At 40.7% G+C, this 20,294-nt stretch overlaps 1 protein-coding gene across 7 annotated transcripts in view; it reads left to right on the forward strand.

Moving 5' to 3' along the window:
* The window catches only part of CORO6 (coronin 6), a 162,650-nt gene extending 146,802 nt beyond the window's left edge, over positions 1 to 15,848 (forward strand). For all 7 annotated transcript variants that reach the window (XM_056559001.1, XM_056558999.1, XM_056559006.1 and 4 more), the window contains 4 exons: positions 585 to 730; positions 2,433 to 2,490; positions 9,730 to 9,960; positions 11,261 to 15,848. In XM_056559001.1, coding sequence (XP_056414976.1) covers positions 585 to 730; positions 2,433 to 2,490; positions 9,730 to 9,960; positions 11,261 to 11,383 — 558 coding nt within the window. In that variant the 3' untranslated portion in view covers positions 11,384 to 15,848. The remainder of the gene's footprint in view (positions 1 to 584; positions 731 to 2,432; positions 2,491 to 9,729; positions 9,961 to 11,260) is intronic.
* The last annotated feature ends 4,446 nt before the right edge of the window (positions 15,849 to 20,294 follow it).

Here is a 20,294-nt window from a genome sequence, read left to right on the forward strand (position 1 = left end):
CAAACTATGGCACTGTGCTCATGATGTCAGCAGACAGCTCTGTGTTTCAAAAAGAAAAGAATTTCCACTGTAGTATTCAGCAGCTAATAAGTACAGGAAGGATTAAGATTTTTTAATAGAAGTAATTTACAAATCTGTTTAACTTTCTGGCAGCAGTTGATTTAAAAAAAAAAAGTTTTTCACCGGAGTACCCCTTTAAATCAACTGGTGCCACAAAGTTAAACAGGTTTGTAAATCAAGCAGAGAGCACTGTGGCCAGACTGAAAACAATTCCAGAGAGAAACACAACTTCCTGTGGAGCACACAGCCGCTGACAAGTATTGGAAGGATTAAGATTTTAAAACAGAAGTAATTTACACATCTGTTTAACTTTCTGGCACCAGTTGATTTAAAAAAAAAAAATACGTTTTTCACTGGAGAACCCCTTTAAAAAAAAAAATTTGTTTTCCTCCGGAGTGACCCTTAAACATATATTTGGCCTTGACTTATTTATGCAAATGTAGTACTTTGTTCTGTAATATACAGGAAAATATAGCCTACCAATTTTTAAACAATAAACCAGATTTCAATGCCTTTCCTTTCAGGGAGACAGTAGTATTCGATACTTTGAAATAACATCAGAGGCGCCCTACGTCCATTACTTGAGTACCTTCAGCAGCAAGGAACCCCAGAGGGGAATGGGTTTCATGCCCAAGAGGGGCTTGGATGTCAGTAAATGTGAAATTGCCAGGTAAGGCAGGGGCACAGACTTTCAGCATGAAATTCTAGGGAAAAAGCATGGGCTAAATAAGGGGGATTAGTGTTACCCAATCAACATCCCTCTGAGCAGTTGAGGGGTAAACAGCCTTTTATCGCCAATATTGGCACAACATATTGATTTGTTGTGAGTGTGAAGGGGTTGTCTTGCAATGTGAAGATGTTTTAAAAGTGCTCAAAATGTTAAGTTGCTGTGCTGGGTTACTGCTGCTGACCTCTTGGGGCGCATTCACACTCCAAAATTCTGGTGCAGCAGCCTCCCATTGTTGCAGAAATATAGATTCCCCCGTAAGAAAGATGCTAATTCATTAATTTGGCGGAACCTACAGAGCATGTCCAAGTGGTCCTAGTGCCACCTGGAATTTCTCTGGGCAGACATAAAGTAGTGTGAATGGGCCCTTATTCCCTTCAATAGCAGTAAAAAGCACGGCCACTACAAAATGTACGAAGCTGTCTTCTTCTGGCTTTGTTCTCTGTCTATGTGGGCGCTGTGGCCTTGGCAAACAGCGGATCGGTGAAGCTGCAGGGTGTTGGACCTCCATCAGACAGATATTCATATTCTTTCATGAGAATGCGTCATGAATAAAAAAAAAAAAAAGTCCTGAAAAATCCCTTTAAGGGTCTATTCACACGTACAGTATTCTGCACAGATTTGATGCGCAGGATTTGAAGCGGTGTTCAGTTTACATTGAAATCTGCAGCAGAAAATCCTGCCCATCAAATCTGCACAGAATACTGTTCGTGTGAATAGACCATAAATGGGTTATTAAAGGGGTACTCCGCCCCTAGACATCTTATCCCCTATCGAAAGGATAGGGGATAAGATGTCAGATCGCGGGAGTCCCGCCGCTGGGGACCTCCGGGGTCTCGGCTGCAGCACCCACCTATTGCAGCTTCCAGCATCGCTGGAGGCTCTCATGCTAACGCCTCACGACCACGGTGATGGGAGATCGTGACCTCATGACTCCGCCCCGTGTGACATCACGCCCCGCCCCGCCCCCTCAATGCAAGTCTATGGGAAGGGGCGTGACGGCTGTTGCTTGCATTGAGGGGCGGGGCATTACGTCACACGGGGGCGGAGTCGTGACGATCTCACGTCACCGTGGTCGGGAGCCGAAGCCTCCAGCGTTTCCAGAAGCCGCAACAGGTCAGTGCTGCAGCCGAGATCCCGGGGTCCCCAGCGGTGGGACCCCCGCGATCTGATGTCTTATCTCCTATCCTTTGGATAGGGGATAAGATGTCTAAGGGCGGAGTACCCCTTTAAGCTATTAAAATTGTACCCTCTATCCCCAGAACAGGGCCTGACTCTCCCTGCTAAACACTCTTTTATAATACTGTTAATTGCCAATTGTGTTGGTGTGTGACCAAAATGGCTCCATGTTCTTAAATTGTTCCTTACATTTAACTAAAACATCATTAGGTTGTGTTTCCATAAAGCAGTTATTTGCTAAATTGTCACTACAGTTTTTCAGCCAAAGCCAAAGGTGGATTCAAAATGAATGGGAAATATAAAGAAAGGACTTATACTTCTCCTTCCACATGGATTGGCTCAAAAACTGCAGCGGTAGTTTTCCAAAAAACTGCTAAGTGGAAACACAACCCTATATTTTATAGCATCTGTTATTTTTATATTTGCTTCTCTAAACTAATTATTTTGTTTAAATGAATTTCTACAGATTTTACAAACTGCACGAGAGGAAATGTGAACCCATTGTTATGACAGTCCCAAGAAAGGTGAAGGATAGACTTCTACACACAGTAGTTTTGTGCAAATTTCCATCATAATTTATTTCCATCTTTTGTGCCTCCTGTAAAATGTTCATGTGCATTTCTATTCCATATATTTGGCTGATGATGACCGTCGATAATGTTATATTTATAGTCATTGACAAAATATTGCATCCAGATAGTGATGTCGGATTGCTGCAAAACCCATCATGCAGTTATGTCTCAAACATGTAAATGATTACAGGTGTGATCTAATTAGACACTGGATCCATGCCATAGGAGCGTGCAACACTGCTTCTACCACTGCTCTCAGAGGCTACTTTTGGGTAGTGTACATCTTGGTGAGAATAACTTAGGGTTCCCTACTAGGATATTTGAAAAGTAATTATTACTAATCATTTTACAATTTAGGCAGTTACTAAGGGGGTTTTATTCTAAGAGCTGTGTTTTTACAATGCTTTAGGCTTCTTTCACACTACAAAATTACTCCGTTTTAAAGATCCGCTCGAAGTTCCGTCTGAAAATCAGCTGAAAACGGCAGTTACAAAATCCTATACGGCCGTTAGAAAATCCCATTATAGTCTAGTTTTTTTTTCTAATATCCGTTTTAACCCGTTATTGCCCGTTATTAATAACGGCTGTTATTTTGTGACGATAGATAATAACGGGAGAAATAGTGCATGCACTTCGTACAGATGTTTAAAACAGAGTAATTTTGTAGTGTGAAAGGAGCCTTAGAACCATGGCTGCGCAGGAGATCATACCGCTATTTCTGTCTTTCCAGTTGCTCCTTATACATAATAGTGTAGAAAAGATCTGCAGCTGATGACGGTTATTTGTCAAAGCCGTCCTGCGAGTCACAAAAGATCATTATATTTGAATAAAAGACAAGATTTGCTTTAAACTGAAATCCATAGTCAAGATCTTTTCTACACTATTTTTGAAGAGACTTGACTGCGAGAACCACGTACTAACTGAATGCTGACCTCTTACCCAATTATTGTTCGGAAAAACCTAAAGCAGCAAAAACGGGGAAAAAGAATGAAATGGCAGTGACCCCTTCTGTAAAACAGCGTAGTGTAAAGAGACTCCAAAACTTAGAACTACCAAACAAGAAAGAAAGGGGAGATGCTTGAAGTAAAAATGATCTTGAATTTAAAATAATTTTAAAAATCAGAAAAATAATAGCCATTTTACCAGTATTTGCAAAACATGGAAGAAATTGAACAGGTCAGTAAGGGTCAGAATGCATCCAGTTAACCATTGCTAATAGTGAGTTCATATGATCAACATATAAATGTGCTGTAAAGAACAGCTAAATGTCCCTGTTTTTAGCTCCATTGCCACCAGATGTAATTGTAAGCCTTTGGAAAGAAATGGCAGACTGGTCAGAGGTCACCATGATCCCTGTCACAAGCTCTGGATACAGGTGACATCTTTTGACTGACTGCCTGAATCAGAGACTGAGCCTACTAAGCTCAAACTACAGGGTGGGCCATTTATATGGATACACCTTAATAAAATGGGAATGGTTGGTGATATTAACTTCCTGTTTGTGGCACATCAGTATATGTGAAGGGGGAAACTTTTCAAGATGGGTGGTGACCATGGCGGCCATTTTGAAGTCGGACATTTTGAATCCAACTTTTGTTTTTTCAATAGGAAGAGGGTCATGTGACACATCAAACCTATTGGGAATTTCACAAGAAAAACAATGATGTGCTTGGTTTTAACGTAACTTTATTCTTTCATGAGTTATTTACAAGTTTCTGACCACTTATAAAATGTGTTCAATTTGCTGCCCATTGTGTTGGATTGTCAATGCAACCCTCTTCTCCCACTCTTCACACACTGATAGCAACACCGCAGGAGAAATGCTAGCACAGGCTTCCAGTATCTGTAGTTTCAGGTGCTGCACATCTCGTATCTTCACAGCATAGACAATTGCCTTCAGATGACCCCAAAGATAAAAGTCTAAGGGGGTCAGATCAGGAGACCTTGGGGGCCATTCAACTGGCCCATGACGACCAATCCACTTTCCAGGAAACTGTTCATCTAGGAATGCTCGGACCTGACACCCATAATGTGGTGGTGCACCATCTTGCTGGAAAAACTCAGGGAAAGTGCCAGCTTCAGTGCATAAAGAGGGAAACACATCATCATGTAGCAATTTCGCATATCCAGTGGCCTTGAGGTTTCCATTGATGAAGAATGGCCCCACTATCTTTGTACCCCATATACCATACAATCAATTTTTGTGTTCCAACAATCTTGGAGTGATCTATCCAATGTGGGTTAGTGTCAGACCAATAGCGGTGGTTTTGTTTGTTAACTTCACCATTCACATAAAAGTTTGCCTCATCACTGAACATAATCTTCTGCGTAAACTGAGGGTCCTGTTCCAATTTTTGTTTTGCCCATTCTACAGCACCTGAAACTATGGATACTGGAAGCCTGTGCTCGCATTTCTCCTGCGGTGTTGCTATCAGTATGTGAAGAGTGGGAGAAGAGGGTTGCATTGACAATCCAACACAATGGGCAGCACATTGAACACATTTTATAAGTGTTCAGAAACTTGTAAATAACTCATGAAAGAATAAAGTTACGTTAAAACCAAGCTGATCATTGTTTTTCTTGTGAAATTCCCAATAGGTTTGATGTGTCACATGACCCTCTTCCTATTGAAAAAACAAAAGTTGGATTCAAAATGGCCAACTTTAAAATTGCCGCCATGGTCACCACCCATGTTGAAAAGTTTCCCCCCTCACATATACTAATGTGCCAAACAGGAAGTTAATATCACCAACCATTCCCATTGTATTAAGGTGTATCCATATAAATGGCCCACCCTGTACAACCAAATGCAACCAAACTACAAACAATTGCAACCAGATTCACTGATAGAAACTCCTTATACATAATAGTGTAGAAAAGATCTGCAGCTGATGACGGTTATTTGTCAAAGCCGTCCTGCGAGTCACAAAAGATCATTATATTTGAATAAAAGACAAGATTTGCTTTAAACTGAAATCCATAGTCAAGATCTTTTCTACACTATTTTTGAAGAGACTTGACTGCGAGAACCACGTACTAACTGAGTGCTGACCTCTTACCCAATTATTGTTCGGAAAAACCTAAAGCAGCAAAAACGGGGAAAAAGAATGAAATGGCAGTGACCCCTTCTGTAAAACAGCGTAGTGTAAAGAGACTCCAAAACTTAGAACTACCAAACAAGAAAGAAAGGGGAGATGCTTGAAGTAAAAATGATCTTGAATTTAAAATAATTTTAAAAATCAGAAAAATAATAGCCATTTTACCAGTATTTGCAAAACATGGAAGAAATTGAACAGGTCAGTAAGGGTCAGAATGCATCCAGTTAACCATTGCTAATAGTGAGTTCATATGATCAACATATAAATGTGCTGTAAAGAACAGCTAAATGTCCCTGTTTTTAGCTCCATTGCCACCAGATGTAATTGTAAGCCTTTGGAAAGAAATGGCAGACTGGTCAGAGGTCACCATGATCCCTGTCACAAGCTCTGGATACAGGTGACATCTTTTGACTGACTGCCTGAATCAGAGACTGAGCCTACTAAGCTCAAACTACAGGGTGGGCCATTTATATGGATACACCTTAATAAAATGGGAATGGTTGGTGATATTAACTTCCTGTTTGTGGCACATCAGTATATGTGAAGGGGGAAACTTTTCAAGATGGGTGGTGACCATGGCGGCCATTTTGAAGTCGGACATTTTGAATCCAACTTTTGTTTTTTCAATAGGAAGAGGGTCATGTGACACATCAAACCTATTGGGAATTTCACAAGAAAAACAATGATGTGCTTGGTTTTAACGTAACTTTATTCTTTCATGAGTTATTTACAAGTTTCTGACCACTTATAAAATGTGTTCAATTTGCTGCCCATTGTGTTGGATTGTCAATGCAACCCTCTTCTCCCACTCTTCACACACTGATAGCAACACCGCAGGAGAAATGCTAGCACAGGCTTCCAGTATCTGTAGTTTCAGGTGCTGCACATCTCGTATCTTCACAGCATAGACAATTGCCTTCAGATGACCCCAAAGATAAAAGTCTAAGGGGGTCAGATCAGGAGACCTTGGGGGCCATTCAACTGGCCCATGACGACCAATCCACTTTCCAGGAAACTGTTCATCTAGGAATGCTCGGACCTGACACCCATAATGTGGTGGTGCACCATCTTGCTGGAAAAACTCAGGGAAAGTGCCAGCTTCAGTGCATAAAGAGGGAAACACATCATCATGTAGCAATTTCGCATATCCAGTGGCCTTGAGGTTTCCATTGATGAAGAATGGCCCCACTATCTTTGTACCCCATATACCATACAATCAATTTTTGTGTTCCAACAATCTTGGAGTGATCTATCCAATGTGGGTTAGTGTCAGACCAATAGCGGTGGTTTTGTTTGTTAACTTCACCATTCACATAAAAGTTTGCCTCATCACTGAACATAATCTTCTGCGTAAACTGAGGGTCCTGTTCCAATTTTTGTTTTGCCCATTCTACAGCACCTGAAACTATGGATACTGGAAGCCTGTGCTCGCATTTCTCCTGCGGTGTTGCTATCAGTATGTGAAGAGTGGGAGAAGAGGGTTGCATTGACAATCCAACACAATGGGCAGCACATTGAACACATTTTATAAGTGTTCAGAAACTTGTAAATAACTCATGAAAGAATAAAGTTACGTTAAAACCAAGCTGATCATTGTTTTTCTTGTGAAATTCCCAATAGGTTTGATGTGTCACATGACCCTCTTCCTATTGAAAAAACAAAAGTTGGATTCAAAATGGCCAACTTTAAAATTGCCGCCATGGTCACCACCCATGTTGAAAAGTTTCCCCCCTCACATATACTAATGTGCCAAACAGGAAGTTAATATCACCAACCATTCCCATTGTATTAAGGTGTATCCATATAAATGGCCCACTCTGTACAACCAAATGCAACCAAACTACAAACAATTGCAACCAGATTCACTGATAGAAACTCCTTATACATAATAGTGTAGAAAAGATCTGCAGCTGATGACGGTTATTTGTCAAAGCCGTCCTGCGAGTCACAAAAGATCATTATATTTGAATAAAAGACAAGATTTGCTTTAAACTGAAATCCATAGTCAAGATCTTTTCTACACTATTTTTGAAGAGACTTGACTGCGAGAACCACGTACTAACTGAGTGCTGACCTCTTACCCAATTATTGTTCGGAAAAACCTAAAGCAGCAAAAACGGGGAAAAAGAATGAAATGGCAGTGACCCCTTCTGTAAAACAGCGTAGTGTAAAGAGACTCCAAAACTTAGAACTACCAAACAAGAAAGAAAGGGGAGATGCTTGAAGTAAAAATGATCTTGAATTTAAAATAATTTTAAAAATCAGAAAAATAATAGCCATTTTACCAGTATTTGCAAAACATGGAAGAAATTGAACAGGTCAGTAAGGGTCAGAATGCATCCAGTTAACCATTGCTAATAGTGAGTTCATATGATCAACATATAAATGTGCTGTAAAGAACAGCTAAATGTCCCTGTTTTTAGCTCCATTGCCACCAGATGTAATTGTAAGCCTTTGGAAAGAAATGGCAGACTGGTCAGAGGTCACCATGATCCCTGTCACAAGCTCTGGATACAGGTGACATCTTTTGACTGACTGCCTGAATCAGAGACTGAGCCTACTAAGCTCAAACTACAGGGTGGGCCATTTATATGGATACACCTTAATAAAATGGGAATGGTTGGTGATATTAACTTCCTGTTTGTGGCACATCAGTATATGTGAAGGGGGAAACTTTTCAAGATGGGTGGTGACCATGGCGGCCATTTTGAAGTCGGACATTTTGAATCCAACTTTTGTTTTTTCAATAGGAAGAGGGTCATGTGACACATCAAACCTATTGGGAATTTCACAAGAAAAACAATGATGTGCTTGGTTTTAACGTAACTTTATTCTTTCATGAGTTATTTACAAGTTTCTGACCACTTATAAAATGTGTTCAATTTGCTGCCCATTGTGTTGGATTGTCAATGCAACCCTCTTCTCCCACTCTTCACACACTGATAGCAACACCGCAGGAGAAATGCTAGCACAGGCTTCCAGTATCTGTAGTTTCAGGTGCTGCACATCTCGTATCTTCACAGCATAGACAATTGCCTTCAGATGACCCCAAAGATAAAAGTCTAAGGGGGTCAGATCAGGAGACCTTGGGGGCCATTCAACTGGCCCATGACGACCAATCCACTTTCCAGGAAACTGTTCATCTAGGAATGCTCGGACCTGACACCCATAATGTGGTGGTGCACCATCTTGCTGGAAAAACTCAGGGAAAGTGCCAGCTTCAGTGCATAAAGAGGGAAACACATCATCATGTAGCAATTTCGCATATCCAGTGGCCTTGAGGTTTCCATTGATGAAGAATGGCCCCACTATCTTTGTACCCCATATACCATACAATCAATTTTTGTGTTCCAACAATCTTGGAGTGATCTATCCAATGTGGGTTAGTGTCAGACCAATAGCGGTGGTTTTGTTTGTTAACTTCACCATTCACATAAAAGTTTGCCTCATCACTGAACATAATCTTCTGCGTAAACTGAGGGTCCTGTTCCAATTTTTGTTTTGCCCATTCTACAGCACCTGAAACTATGGATACTGGAAGCCTGTGCTCGCATTTCTCCTGCGGTGTTGCTATCAGTATGTGAAGAGTGGGAGAAGAGGGTTGCATTGACAATCCAACACAATGGGCAGCACATTGAACACATTTTATAAGTGTTCAGAAACTTGTAAATAACTCATGAAAGAATAAAGTTACGTTAAAACCAAGCTGATCATTGTTTTTCTTGTGAAATTCCCAATAGGTTTGATGTGTCACATGACCCTCTTCCTATTGAAAAAACAAAAGTTGGATTCAAAATGGCCAACTTTAAAATTGCCGCCATGGTCACCACCCATGTTGAAAAGTTTCCCCCCTCACATATACTAATGTGCCAAACAGGAAGTTAATATCACCAACCATTCCCATTGTATTAAGGTGTATCCATATAAATGGCCCACCCTGTACAACCAAATGCAACCAAACTACAAACAATTGCAACCAGATTCACTGATAGAAACTATTCCTTGGATAAGAATGTATAAAACACCCTACAGCATTTACAATCTAAGCCTGGAGTCCCTGCAATAATAAGACTGGTGCTCTTGTCTCTTATAGTCAGACCTCTTCCAGGATGATCTGTACCCAGACACACCTGGACCTGAACCAGCCCTTGAAGCCGATGAATGGTTTGCAGGTCAGACTGCTGACCCCATATTGATATCACTCAGGGATGGCTATGTTCCTGTGAAGAACAGAGAACTTAAAGTCACCAAGAAAAACATTTTGGACAACAAACCACCAACTGGGCCACGCAGAAGTTACTCTTCCTGTGAAACCGGCTTCTCAGTAAGTACTTCACTCGTCTAATAAACATGAAACTGGCTAAACAAAACCACTGTCATAGGGAAATCATACTGTATGGGTGCAGGGGTAGCAGTCGAACATAGGCCCTCTGCCTTATAAGAAGACACCACTTTTATAAATAGCAAATAGACAACCAAAACTTAGGGACCATAAAATCAGGAGCTTTAAAGGGGTACTCCTGTGGAATTTTTTAAATTTTTTTATTTTTTATTAATTGGTGTCAGAAAGTTAAACAAATTTGTAAATTACTTTGTAAATCTTTATCCTTCCAGTACTTATTAGCAGCTGTATGTTACAGAGGAAATTCTTTGCTTTTTGAATTTCTTTTTTTCCCCCACAGTGCTCTCTGCTGACACCTGTCTCTGTACTTTTTTGGCATGTCTCTAGGACCCATTTAACAACAAATATTTTTTTCTCTTTTTGTTCATCACTTTATTCCAAGATTACATTTTTTTTTTCCTTTATTTATTTATTTATGTAACTGTATGAGGGCTTGCTTTTTGCAGGGAGAGTTGTATTTTTCAATGGCACAATTTTGAGGTACACATAATTTATTAATTGGCTTTAGCTATTTTTGGGGGGAGGAAATAAAAAAAAACAGCAATGCCACCATTGTCTCTTCTGAGTTTTTTGAGTAGGAGGATTTTCTTCCTGAAAGAAGAAGCAGCAATAATGTGATCATTGGTATAAGGCTGGGGCTGCATAGAGATTCTGTCTGTAACAGGGGTCACATGGCCAAAAATCACTGTGTCGCACTGCATTGATCACACTGCGTCACAGCTAAGGTAGGTAAATGGTGTCAAACTACAACCGTAACATGGAATTTGCAAAAAATCTATAGTATTCCAAAACATTGCAGCCCGTCAGTATTGCACTGACAAGCACGCTATTCGGCTATATGTCTGGAATGGCCTAGAAGCAGATGCCAATAGTAGACCAGGGGAAGATTGTTAGGCCAAATGACCCTGCGATCAAAGTGTCAAACACTTTAGATACAGTAGCTACAGTCGCTATTGATAGAAGCATTTAAAGGGTCAACCACAATTCTGGCTGTCGCAGCAGGAGCCTGGCTGTGTATTACAGATGAGCTCCTGCTGGGATCTCATGGGTATTCTGGGCATTGCCCACAAGATCACCAGGAAATATATGTCCATTAGAATGCAGGAACTAGCACCTGCTCATGATCTGTAGTTGGTTGTTAAGGGGTAATGCTTTTTAATGCAGCTTTTCCCACTAACAAGTGCATTTTGTTCATATGTGTTTTTCTGTTTTTCTTCACTAGAAAGTCTCTCTAGAAGAACTTATGGAAGAAATCAAATATTTGCGAGCCACTGTTGAGTCTCAAGAGAAGCGCATCTCAAGTTTAGAAAACCTACTGGAAGAATTTGCTAATGGAACCGACTGAGCCGAACTGTGAAATCCTGCCATCCGGCCGAGAATGCACTTCAACTATAACATGCCCTCTTTTCCTTGCAAGCAAACTTGATTATGTTTTCCAAGAGATGATGGAGCCAATGTATGGACTCCAAACAGAAGGCCCCGTGTTTATGCCTTTCATTGTCATGGAAGTCTACAGAGACCTTCTTCCATGGGGTTGGTTATGTCTAAGGGATGGGGATAAAGACATTTTTTTTTTCTTTTGGCAAATCATTAATGGACAGACATTTGCAAGCTTTAGGCTGCTTTGACTGACAAGTGGGACACGTAGCAGACTGAATTAAAAGATTTCATAAATTGTGAAAATGGGACATATTACCTTGGACAAAATTAGAAGCTCATATCAGTATCTCTTTTACTGCTTTTCAAGTCATCTTCATTTAAACAAAAATATGCTATAGATCAGGTACACATATTACTATTATTTTTTCAAGATATATTTTTTGGAACACAATTTGTTTATTTTTATATAGAATATTTCATGCATAAATGTGTACAACAGAAGCAGCCATTTGTAAGTCAAATTTGGGTTGGACTGGCCCACTAGACTACACAAGGATCCTCCATTGGGCCTATATTATAACACTGTACTTGCCACAAAGGTCCAGCAGAAGAAAACCTCATCTGAAGCTGGATTGGGAACCCACCAATCTCTGCTCCAGATAATTATTCTATTCACAAATACCCGTTAGGAATGATATATACTGTATCCACATGATGACAGTATCATTAAGGATGTAATGAAAGGTGGATGTATAGGTGATAGTTCCTTAGAGTTGTTTCCTCTAGTGAACCCAAGGAACATACGTTCAGCACTGGGTCAATACAATATGCCTGAGTCGTCCTGAGACATTATCTTAAGACGGAATTCAATTTATTTTATAGGTTATAGGAAAACATTTTATTTATTGAGCAGAATGGCTGCCTCTGCTGTGCTATATTTTATAGTGCTCAATAGTAATATATAGTATATGTGGATTTAGTAAGAGCCCAAGACCTCTTTTACATTAGGTTCCTTACAAACTAAGAAGAGATACAGTACATAATTCTTACAATGGAAAAGGAAGTCAGTACCAAAGTTACAGATGAATATCTGTGTGAGCTGCAACTGCTCATGGGGCCATAGCATTTGCTGTTCCCTCTTACCCTCTGCTACTATGTGCTTCTCTAAGGCAGATCTACTGCCAGTGCCTATGACTGTTCTTCCATACTATATCTACAGTTGTTACTTCTCTACTCACCATGTGTGAATACATCCTAATGTAATATCCTGTTATCAAAGACCTTTGTCCTCCTCCATAGTTTGAGGAGGGAGAGTATATGGAGTAAGACCAAGAAACAAAAGTAAAAAAAAGTTTGTCTAAATGGTAAATCCCTACCTGTTCTCAACACTGTATTGTTGTATGCTGTGTATCACTGTATTGTTGCGATGTTTTTGACACTATGTGGCCTACTTGGGTTTACAGAAGCCAATATTACTCTTGTGCCCCTAAAGCTCCATTGACATGAAATCATTTTGCACTCCACTGATGTCCAATGTAAGGCTACGTTCCCACCACGTTTTTGCCATACAGTTCCCGTATACGTTTTCAATTTGAAAACCGTACAGAACCGTATTGAAAACCGTATGCCAAACGATGCATCCGGTTTGTACTTTTTGCGTCTTGTACGGTTTTGTCAATTTTTTTCCCCGTAGCCTACCATGGTTTTTGGTCTGGATGAAAACCTGTATTGAAGCGTTGTACGGTTCTTTCAACATGGGAGTCATTGGGAACCGTAGAGAACTGTATGTGCGTATGGTTCCATCCGGTTTTCACCATATGGTTTTTGACTTACACGGTGCACGCCAAAAGTTTTTTTCTTGGAATTTCAACAAAGAAGTGAAACTTTATTCATAATGGAATAAAAAGTTGAAAATGTATAACAGATGCAACCGGACATCATTTTTCAAACCGTATACGGGTTAATTTTGATACGGTTTAGTCCGGTTTGGTGGAATCCGTTTTTAATCAAAATCCTGATACGGGAACTGTATTGCAAAAAACATGGTGTGAATGCAGCCTAGCTGTGATTATTATCTTTTGTATTGGTGGGAGGGATTTAAATAACACGCATGTTGTGTCCCACTGATCATTAGAATAGGGGTCCGTAGCCCACATTCCTGCTGCCATTCTATTAGTCTATGGGAATGAGGGAAACAGCCAAGCACAGTGCTGATGCATTTCTTATGTGGGAAAGCCATATTAGAGATTAATTTTCACAGCCATTTTAGGATCTGAATTACAGATGCAGTACCACCACAGCTCTACAGAACCAAAGTTAAGGTGGACATACACCTTCAATCTATTTTTATCTTTTTTGATCTCCCCACACACCTGACTGTTCAGCATGGCTGAGCATTCATGTGTCGTCTATGGAGAGTGGAGGGGTAAGCTGGAGCCAGAGAGCTCTGGTGATGGCTCATCTCTCACAGAATAATATGGTTGGGCAGTTAAAATACAACATAAATGACTCTTCTCTCCCCTAACATGATCTGTCGGGGAAGAGTCTGGAAGCCCCCATACACTTTAGACCTTTTTCTATAGTGTCTGGACTTCAGATGTTACAACTGTAGTATGGACCCTAAATAAGGTCATAGTACAGCTTTGGAAACTGGTATAAATTACCTTAAACCAGAAAACAATGTAGACACATGACTGACAGACCGAAAAATTGTCCAAGGAATTGAATTTTTAATACTTATGAGAATGTTTATGAAAAACATCAATAAAAAAGCCTATGGATTTTCTGACCGTCACTTATGGCATATCTAATAATATTCCATACATATTTGGCTTCTTTCACATCTTAGAAAATCCAGGACAAAATATCACTGCATGCCGCACTCTTTTGTTTGGTAAAATACCTGACACCATGATGGACACCCAATTAAAGTCAATAGGCTTCTGGATTGACAGAACAACAACAGAAAAATGATGGTGGAATGAACTTAGCCTTCGTAGTGAGAAAAATCATTTAAATATAACATGGCTAAGGGTTGTGCTAAGGTTAAACGTGATCATCTATCAACATAGGGAATAGTTATCTGACTGGTTTAGATATGACCAATGGGAACCCCTGCCCACCCCCCCACCCCCACCCCAATCACAAGAACAGCGATTGGGTCTATGAGACAATGGTCGAGCCTCTTACTCAGCTATCATCAGAAGTCCCATAAAAGGTGAATGGAGGAGCAGCAGCTGAGTGCACTTCCACTCCATTTACCCATGGGACAATTGACCTCAGTCAGGGTCCCTTTTGGATTGGACCTCCATCGATAAGCTATCCCTTATCATAGCATAAGTAATGACTTATTATGTTGGGATAACCCCTTTAAAGTGGTTATTTAGGAATAGAAAAGCAGAGCTGATTTCTTCCAAAAACAACACCACACCAGTCATCAGGTTTTCTGTGGTATTACAACTTGGCTCCATTTACTTCAATGGGACTGAAGTGCAATACTGCACACAACCTGAGGACATGTGTGGTGCTGTTTTTGGCAGGAATCAACTCTGATTTTCTAATCCTTTATGAACATGGATTGCTTTAATTATCTTGTGATCTCGAATTAGATCTCAGTCTCATACGTTGTTATTAGTACTGTACTGACAGACTCATGCCTGATGAGTGAATGTTCTGCTGCACCATGCCTTTAACACAGCGGTTTTACCTATGAGCCTCTAACACAGCGCAACATACAGTGATCCAGCAGGGGTAAGCTGGGAGAGATGAGATTAGAGCTAAGAGGAAGCATTAGGGTACGTTCAGATGGGCGGATCCACAGCGTATTTTACGTTGTGGATCCGCTGACGATGGACCCCTAGTTGGTGCCTCAGATGTGCCTGCTCGGAGGGGCAATACGCCGCTATGAGCAAACACTGTGTTGTGAGCGAGTTGCCGCGCGCATATGTAGTATACTCGCACACATTGAGGCTGCTCTCTGCCTACCTCAGGGAGCAGGGGGAGCGGCTGCGATGTGTGCGAGTACACTGCGCATGCGTGGCGACTCGCACATCGCAGCAGTGTGTCTGCTCGTAGCGGCACATTGCTGCTCCAAGCAGGTACATCTCAGGCACCAATTAGGGGTCCATCATCGGCAAATCCGCAGCATAAAATACGCTGTGGATCCACTCATCTGAATGTACCCTAAAGCTGGATTCATACTCTGGGTTCACACTGTGGTGCATTTCTGAGCAGATCACCCAAAAGATCCACCCAGAAATGCATTGCCGTCTATGGGGACGGCAATGCAGTCTGTGCGGTCTTAGTACCGCCGGCTAAATCTTTGGCAGAAATTCTGCACAGAGATTCCGTAGTGTGAACCTAGCCTAAGGGTCTATTCACACGGGCGAAATTTCCGCTTGAGGAATTCCGCCTCAAATTAAAGCCCATAGACTTCTATGGGATTCCGCACTCCTATTCACACTTCTGAATTTCCGCTTTCAGGATTCTGCAAGCGGAAATTCAGAAGTGTGAATAGGAGTGCGGAATCCCATAGAAGTCTATGGGCTTTAATTTGAGGCGGAATTCCGCAAGCGGAAATTCTACCGTGGGACTATACCCTAAATCATGCTGAATGCTCATATGGATAAGAATGGACTAAAGGAAATTACATCATCTGTACACAGCATGTATAGGAAAGAATATAAAAAGCTACTGAACATAAAATTTACCATATGGTTGTATTGTAAAATGGAATGTAAAATATGAAAAAGTATCACGACTGTGATTTATTCTCGAAATACAAAAAGCAGCGCGTCGAAAGGATACACCACATACTAAGTAAATCATACCTTGTAAAGACATATCAATTTCCATGGAGAGCATGATCCACATTCCTGTCATGTTCACAAAAAATATTGTACATTCAAATAGGTCTAATCTGTAAGAACGAGAAAAATAAAATAAAAATTGTCATTCACTTACTGTCATTCTGTTGTGGTCACGTCGCTCTCAGCCCACTAGATCTCAGTGTTGTCTCTTCAACCTCCAATGGCCACTGCGATGCTTCATCCATAGGGACCGGACAAAACAGTTACATGACCATTTGAAGTCACGTCTGTCTCTATGGATGTGATGCCACCGATGCCCTGTGTGTTTGCTGTAAAGCAAGTGAAGGCCAGGAATGGAGCCTATTTTTGATGTTAAGTATGTAACAATTTGTTATTTAATAACATTTTGTACAGGTTTGGCCTATTTCTGGGACTTGTCAAGTTTCCAATAACTTGTCTATTTACAAGGCTCACTGACCACTTGTCATTGTAAGAGTTTGTTCACATGGCAGAATGTCCGTGCAGAATTCCACATAAATATTCTGCACGGACATTCCGCATTCTCATTGATTTCAATAGAATTTTGCTGCTCTGTTCAAATGGCAGAATCTCTGCAGCAGCAACATCCTGATTCAGGTATAAAAAAAACAAAAAAACATGCGCCACTTCCAGGGTACACCCGGAAGCGGCGTCAGTTTCAGCCTCATTTCTGTGGCCAGCAGTGAAGTGTGAGGATGCACGAAGGCATGAGGGTGAATGAGGCTGAAACTGAAAGCAGTGCATGCGCCGTGGCAAAAACCTGCCGTGAGAGCAGGGAGGGAGGCCATGTATAGTGATGAGCCGGGCGGAGCTCCTCCCCATCAGAAGATCACGTGGGGTGCACTGAGCTCCGGTACTAACTCCGCCCGTGCCCGAGGGACCCTATTTACATAAAAAGAAAAACAGCGATAACGGCGCAACGGCTGGGCCATTCAGGACATTGTAAGTCTAATTTTGATCAGTGTCACCCGCACTGTTAGCCTGTATGACAGATTAGTGCGGATGATACTGATGACAGATTTCCTTTAAAGAAGTGTCACAATTAAGGTCATGATTGAGGGTTTGGTTTCCAGCCAGATAGTTCTCTAGAGACCACCACAGGGAAATGTTGTATTATTAATTATATTGCTTGACACAAAAACAGAACAAATAGTGCAAAATGTGTTGTGGGCCAGGGGTAGAACAGGTTTATGGAATAAAGTTGTGCAAATGTCAAGTTCGTGACGCCAGAAGCAGGGTTGTGTACATTGAAGTGTATGATGAATGTTGTAGTATCACGTGGCAGAAGTGTTGCCACCCTTTATCTTGATATATTTTGCCACAAACCACTACTTAAAATAAGATGTAAATAAACCGGAAATCTTGTATTACACAGTGACTATTTAGAAGTGACCAGCCCAGACCTGGCTATTAAAACTGCCTTTGCAAATTTGGGCACAAGAGGTAAAAAAGGTCCCATACAAGTCTATGGGAAATATATGTTACTGCATAACTTCCAAACGGCTGGAGATATTTCAATAATAATTATCCTATTTTCCCATTTTACAAATGAAAAAAGGCAAACTATTAAATAAATAAACATATTTGGTGTCGCTGTGAGCAGAAATTTCCAAACTATTAAAATAAATGTGAATGTTGTAAACGTAAAAAAGTCCCAAATTGCGGATTTTCTGGTCACATCACATCCCAAAATAATGCCAAAAACAGAGAACAAAATGTCACATATAAGCAAAAGTGGTACCACTATAAACTACAGATCATGGCGAAAAAATTACCCTTATAAAGCCCAGCATACAGAAAATTAAGAAAGTTATAAGGGGTCAGCAATGCAATACAGCAACACAATTTAAAGGGGTATTCCAGGAAAAATACTTTTTTTTATATATCAACTGGCTCCAGAAAGTTAAACAGATTTGTAAATTACTTCTATTAAAAAATCTTAATCCTTTCAGTACTTATGATCTTCTGAAGTTAAGGTTGTTCTTTTCTGTCTAAGTGCTCTCTGATGACACGTGTCTCGGGAAACGCCCAGTTTAGAAGCAAATCCCCATAGCAAACCTCTTCTAAACTGGGCGTTTCCCGAGACAGGTGTCATCAGAGAGCACTTAGACAGAAAAGAACAACCTTAACTTCAGAAGCTCATAAGTACTGAAAGGATTAAGATTTTTTAATAGAAGTAATTTACAAATCTGTTTAACTTTCTGGAGCCAGTTGATATATAAAAAAAGTTTTTTCCTGGAATATCCCTTTAACACAGCCAATTTCAAACTAAAAGGAAAATTGACTTTTGAGGAAATTTCCCCTAGCTGTCTATTGCTCAGACAAATTGACCTCTGTGCCATTTAATAAATTTGAGGCTCGTCAGTACTTTCACAGCTGAATATTATTGATTGTACAACATGTCTACCACAGAAAACAATAATAAATTCACCCCTACGACTTAGTTTGTGAAGGTATACACCTCTCTGCAGTGATCAATGACTCAAGAGCAGAAATTAAAGGGGCAATTAAAGGGGCAAATTTGTTTATCCATATCAACTGGCTCCAGAAAGTTACACAGATTTAAAATTACTTTAAAAAAAATCTTAATCCTACCAGTACTTCTCAACTGCTGAAGTTGATAAGTACTGGAAGGATTAAGATTTTTAACAGAAGTAATTTCAAATCTGTTTAACTTTCTGGAACCAGCTGATATGAAAAAAAAAATATATGTTTTTTACTGGAATATCCCTATAACCTAAAAGCCAAGCGCCCAAGGCCCGATCACGACCTATTCAGACAGTCCAATAAACAATGGCGCAGCACTCCACGGTAGCTCAAGCAAAAAATGTGCGTTTATTCACCACATATTTCCAGCAACATTTCAGCTCAACACTAGAGCCAATTTCAATATGTGTGCTTTATCAGTCTTATCCTTTATAGAAGGTCTTACAATATGCACATTTATCCTTGAAAAAAGCTGACATCATGACTTGGTTGAAATTCTTTTATATTAGATCAGTGTTCACCAGACAGTGTACCTTCAGCTGTTGCAAAACTACAACTACCAGCATGCCTGGACAGTCTTTGGCTCCCTGGTTGGGAAATACTATGTCAGAGGCTCATAGGCTTCTTGACTGCAGACCAGGACAGCCATGACTTTCATGATCTGTCACAGATTTTGGAAAACTACAACTCCCAGCATGCCTAGACAGGCTGAAGGGGCATATTAGGACTTGAAGATTTGCAACAGCTGGTGGCACCTTGGTTGGGATACACTTTATTAGTGTATGTTCATGTGGTGACACAAGGGTGCAAGGTATACTTGTTAGGTTGTGACGCCAGGGCACCATTAACCTATACACTGTCCGAGGTTGAGACAGCTTCTTCTGGTCCAGGCATGGGGCAACAAACACACCGACACTAGGTTACAGATAACTGTTGTTTTACTGAGGCAGGAGTAGATGGTACAATACTAGCAGTACAGGGCAGAGTAGAAGGGATGCAGTGTAACCCAGAGGAGCGCTGTGGCTTTGCTGGGACTTACGGTGCTTTTCACCACTCTACTATTAGATATTACAGACATGAGACTTGGGGATATACCACGCTGACTACGGTATTGCTAAGGTACAATTTACTGACACCGCCAGGGTATGAACTCACCATCTCCTGTATGGGGAACACTTGCTGAATGGTGGGGCTGATTTGACTTTCTTTAGGCTTCCCTTGGAATCACCTCACAATTCTTCCATCTCCTTTCCACACTGCAGCTCACAATGAGCTCTGCACTTAAACGCAGCTAAACTCTGAACTGAAGCTCAACTCCCCCCCCCCACACACTATATACAGGGCAATTTGGGGGTTCCCATTGGGTAACAGGTTCACCTGATTATTCTGTGTCTCCTTTCTTAAGTGTAGGGTACACATATAATAACATAATACATTAAATCACAATATCACAGTAAACAATAAAGTAGTGAGTCCAACATAAGTGCAACAGGCATACCCGATGTGATCCGCAGCCCCCAGCCTTTGGTGCTTGGACACCAC

This window comes from Hyla sarda, chromosome 2 (assembly GCF_029499605.1).
Source record: "Hyla sarda isolate aHylSar1 chromosome 2, aHylSar1.hap1, whole genome shotgun sequence".
NCBI lineage: Eukaryota > Metazoa > Chordata > Amphibia > Anura > Hylidae > Hyla > Hyla sarda.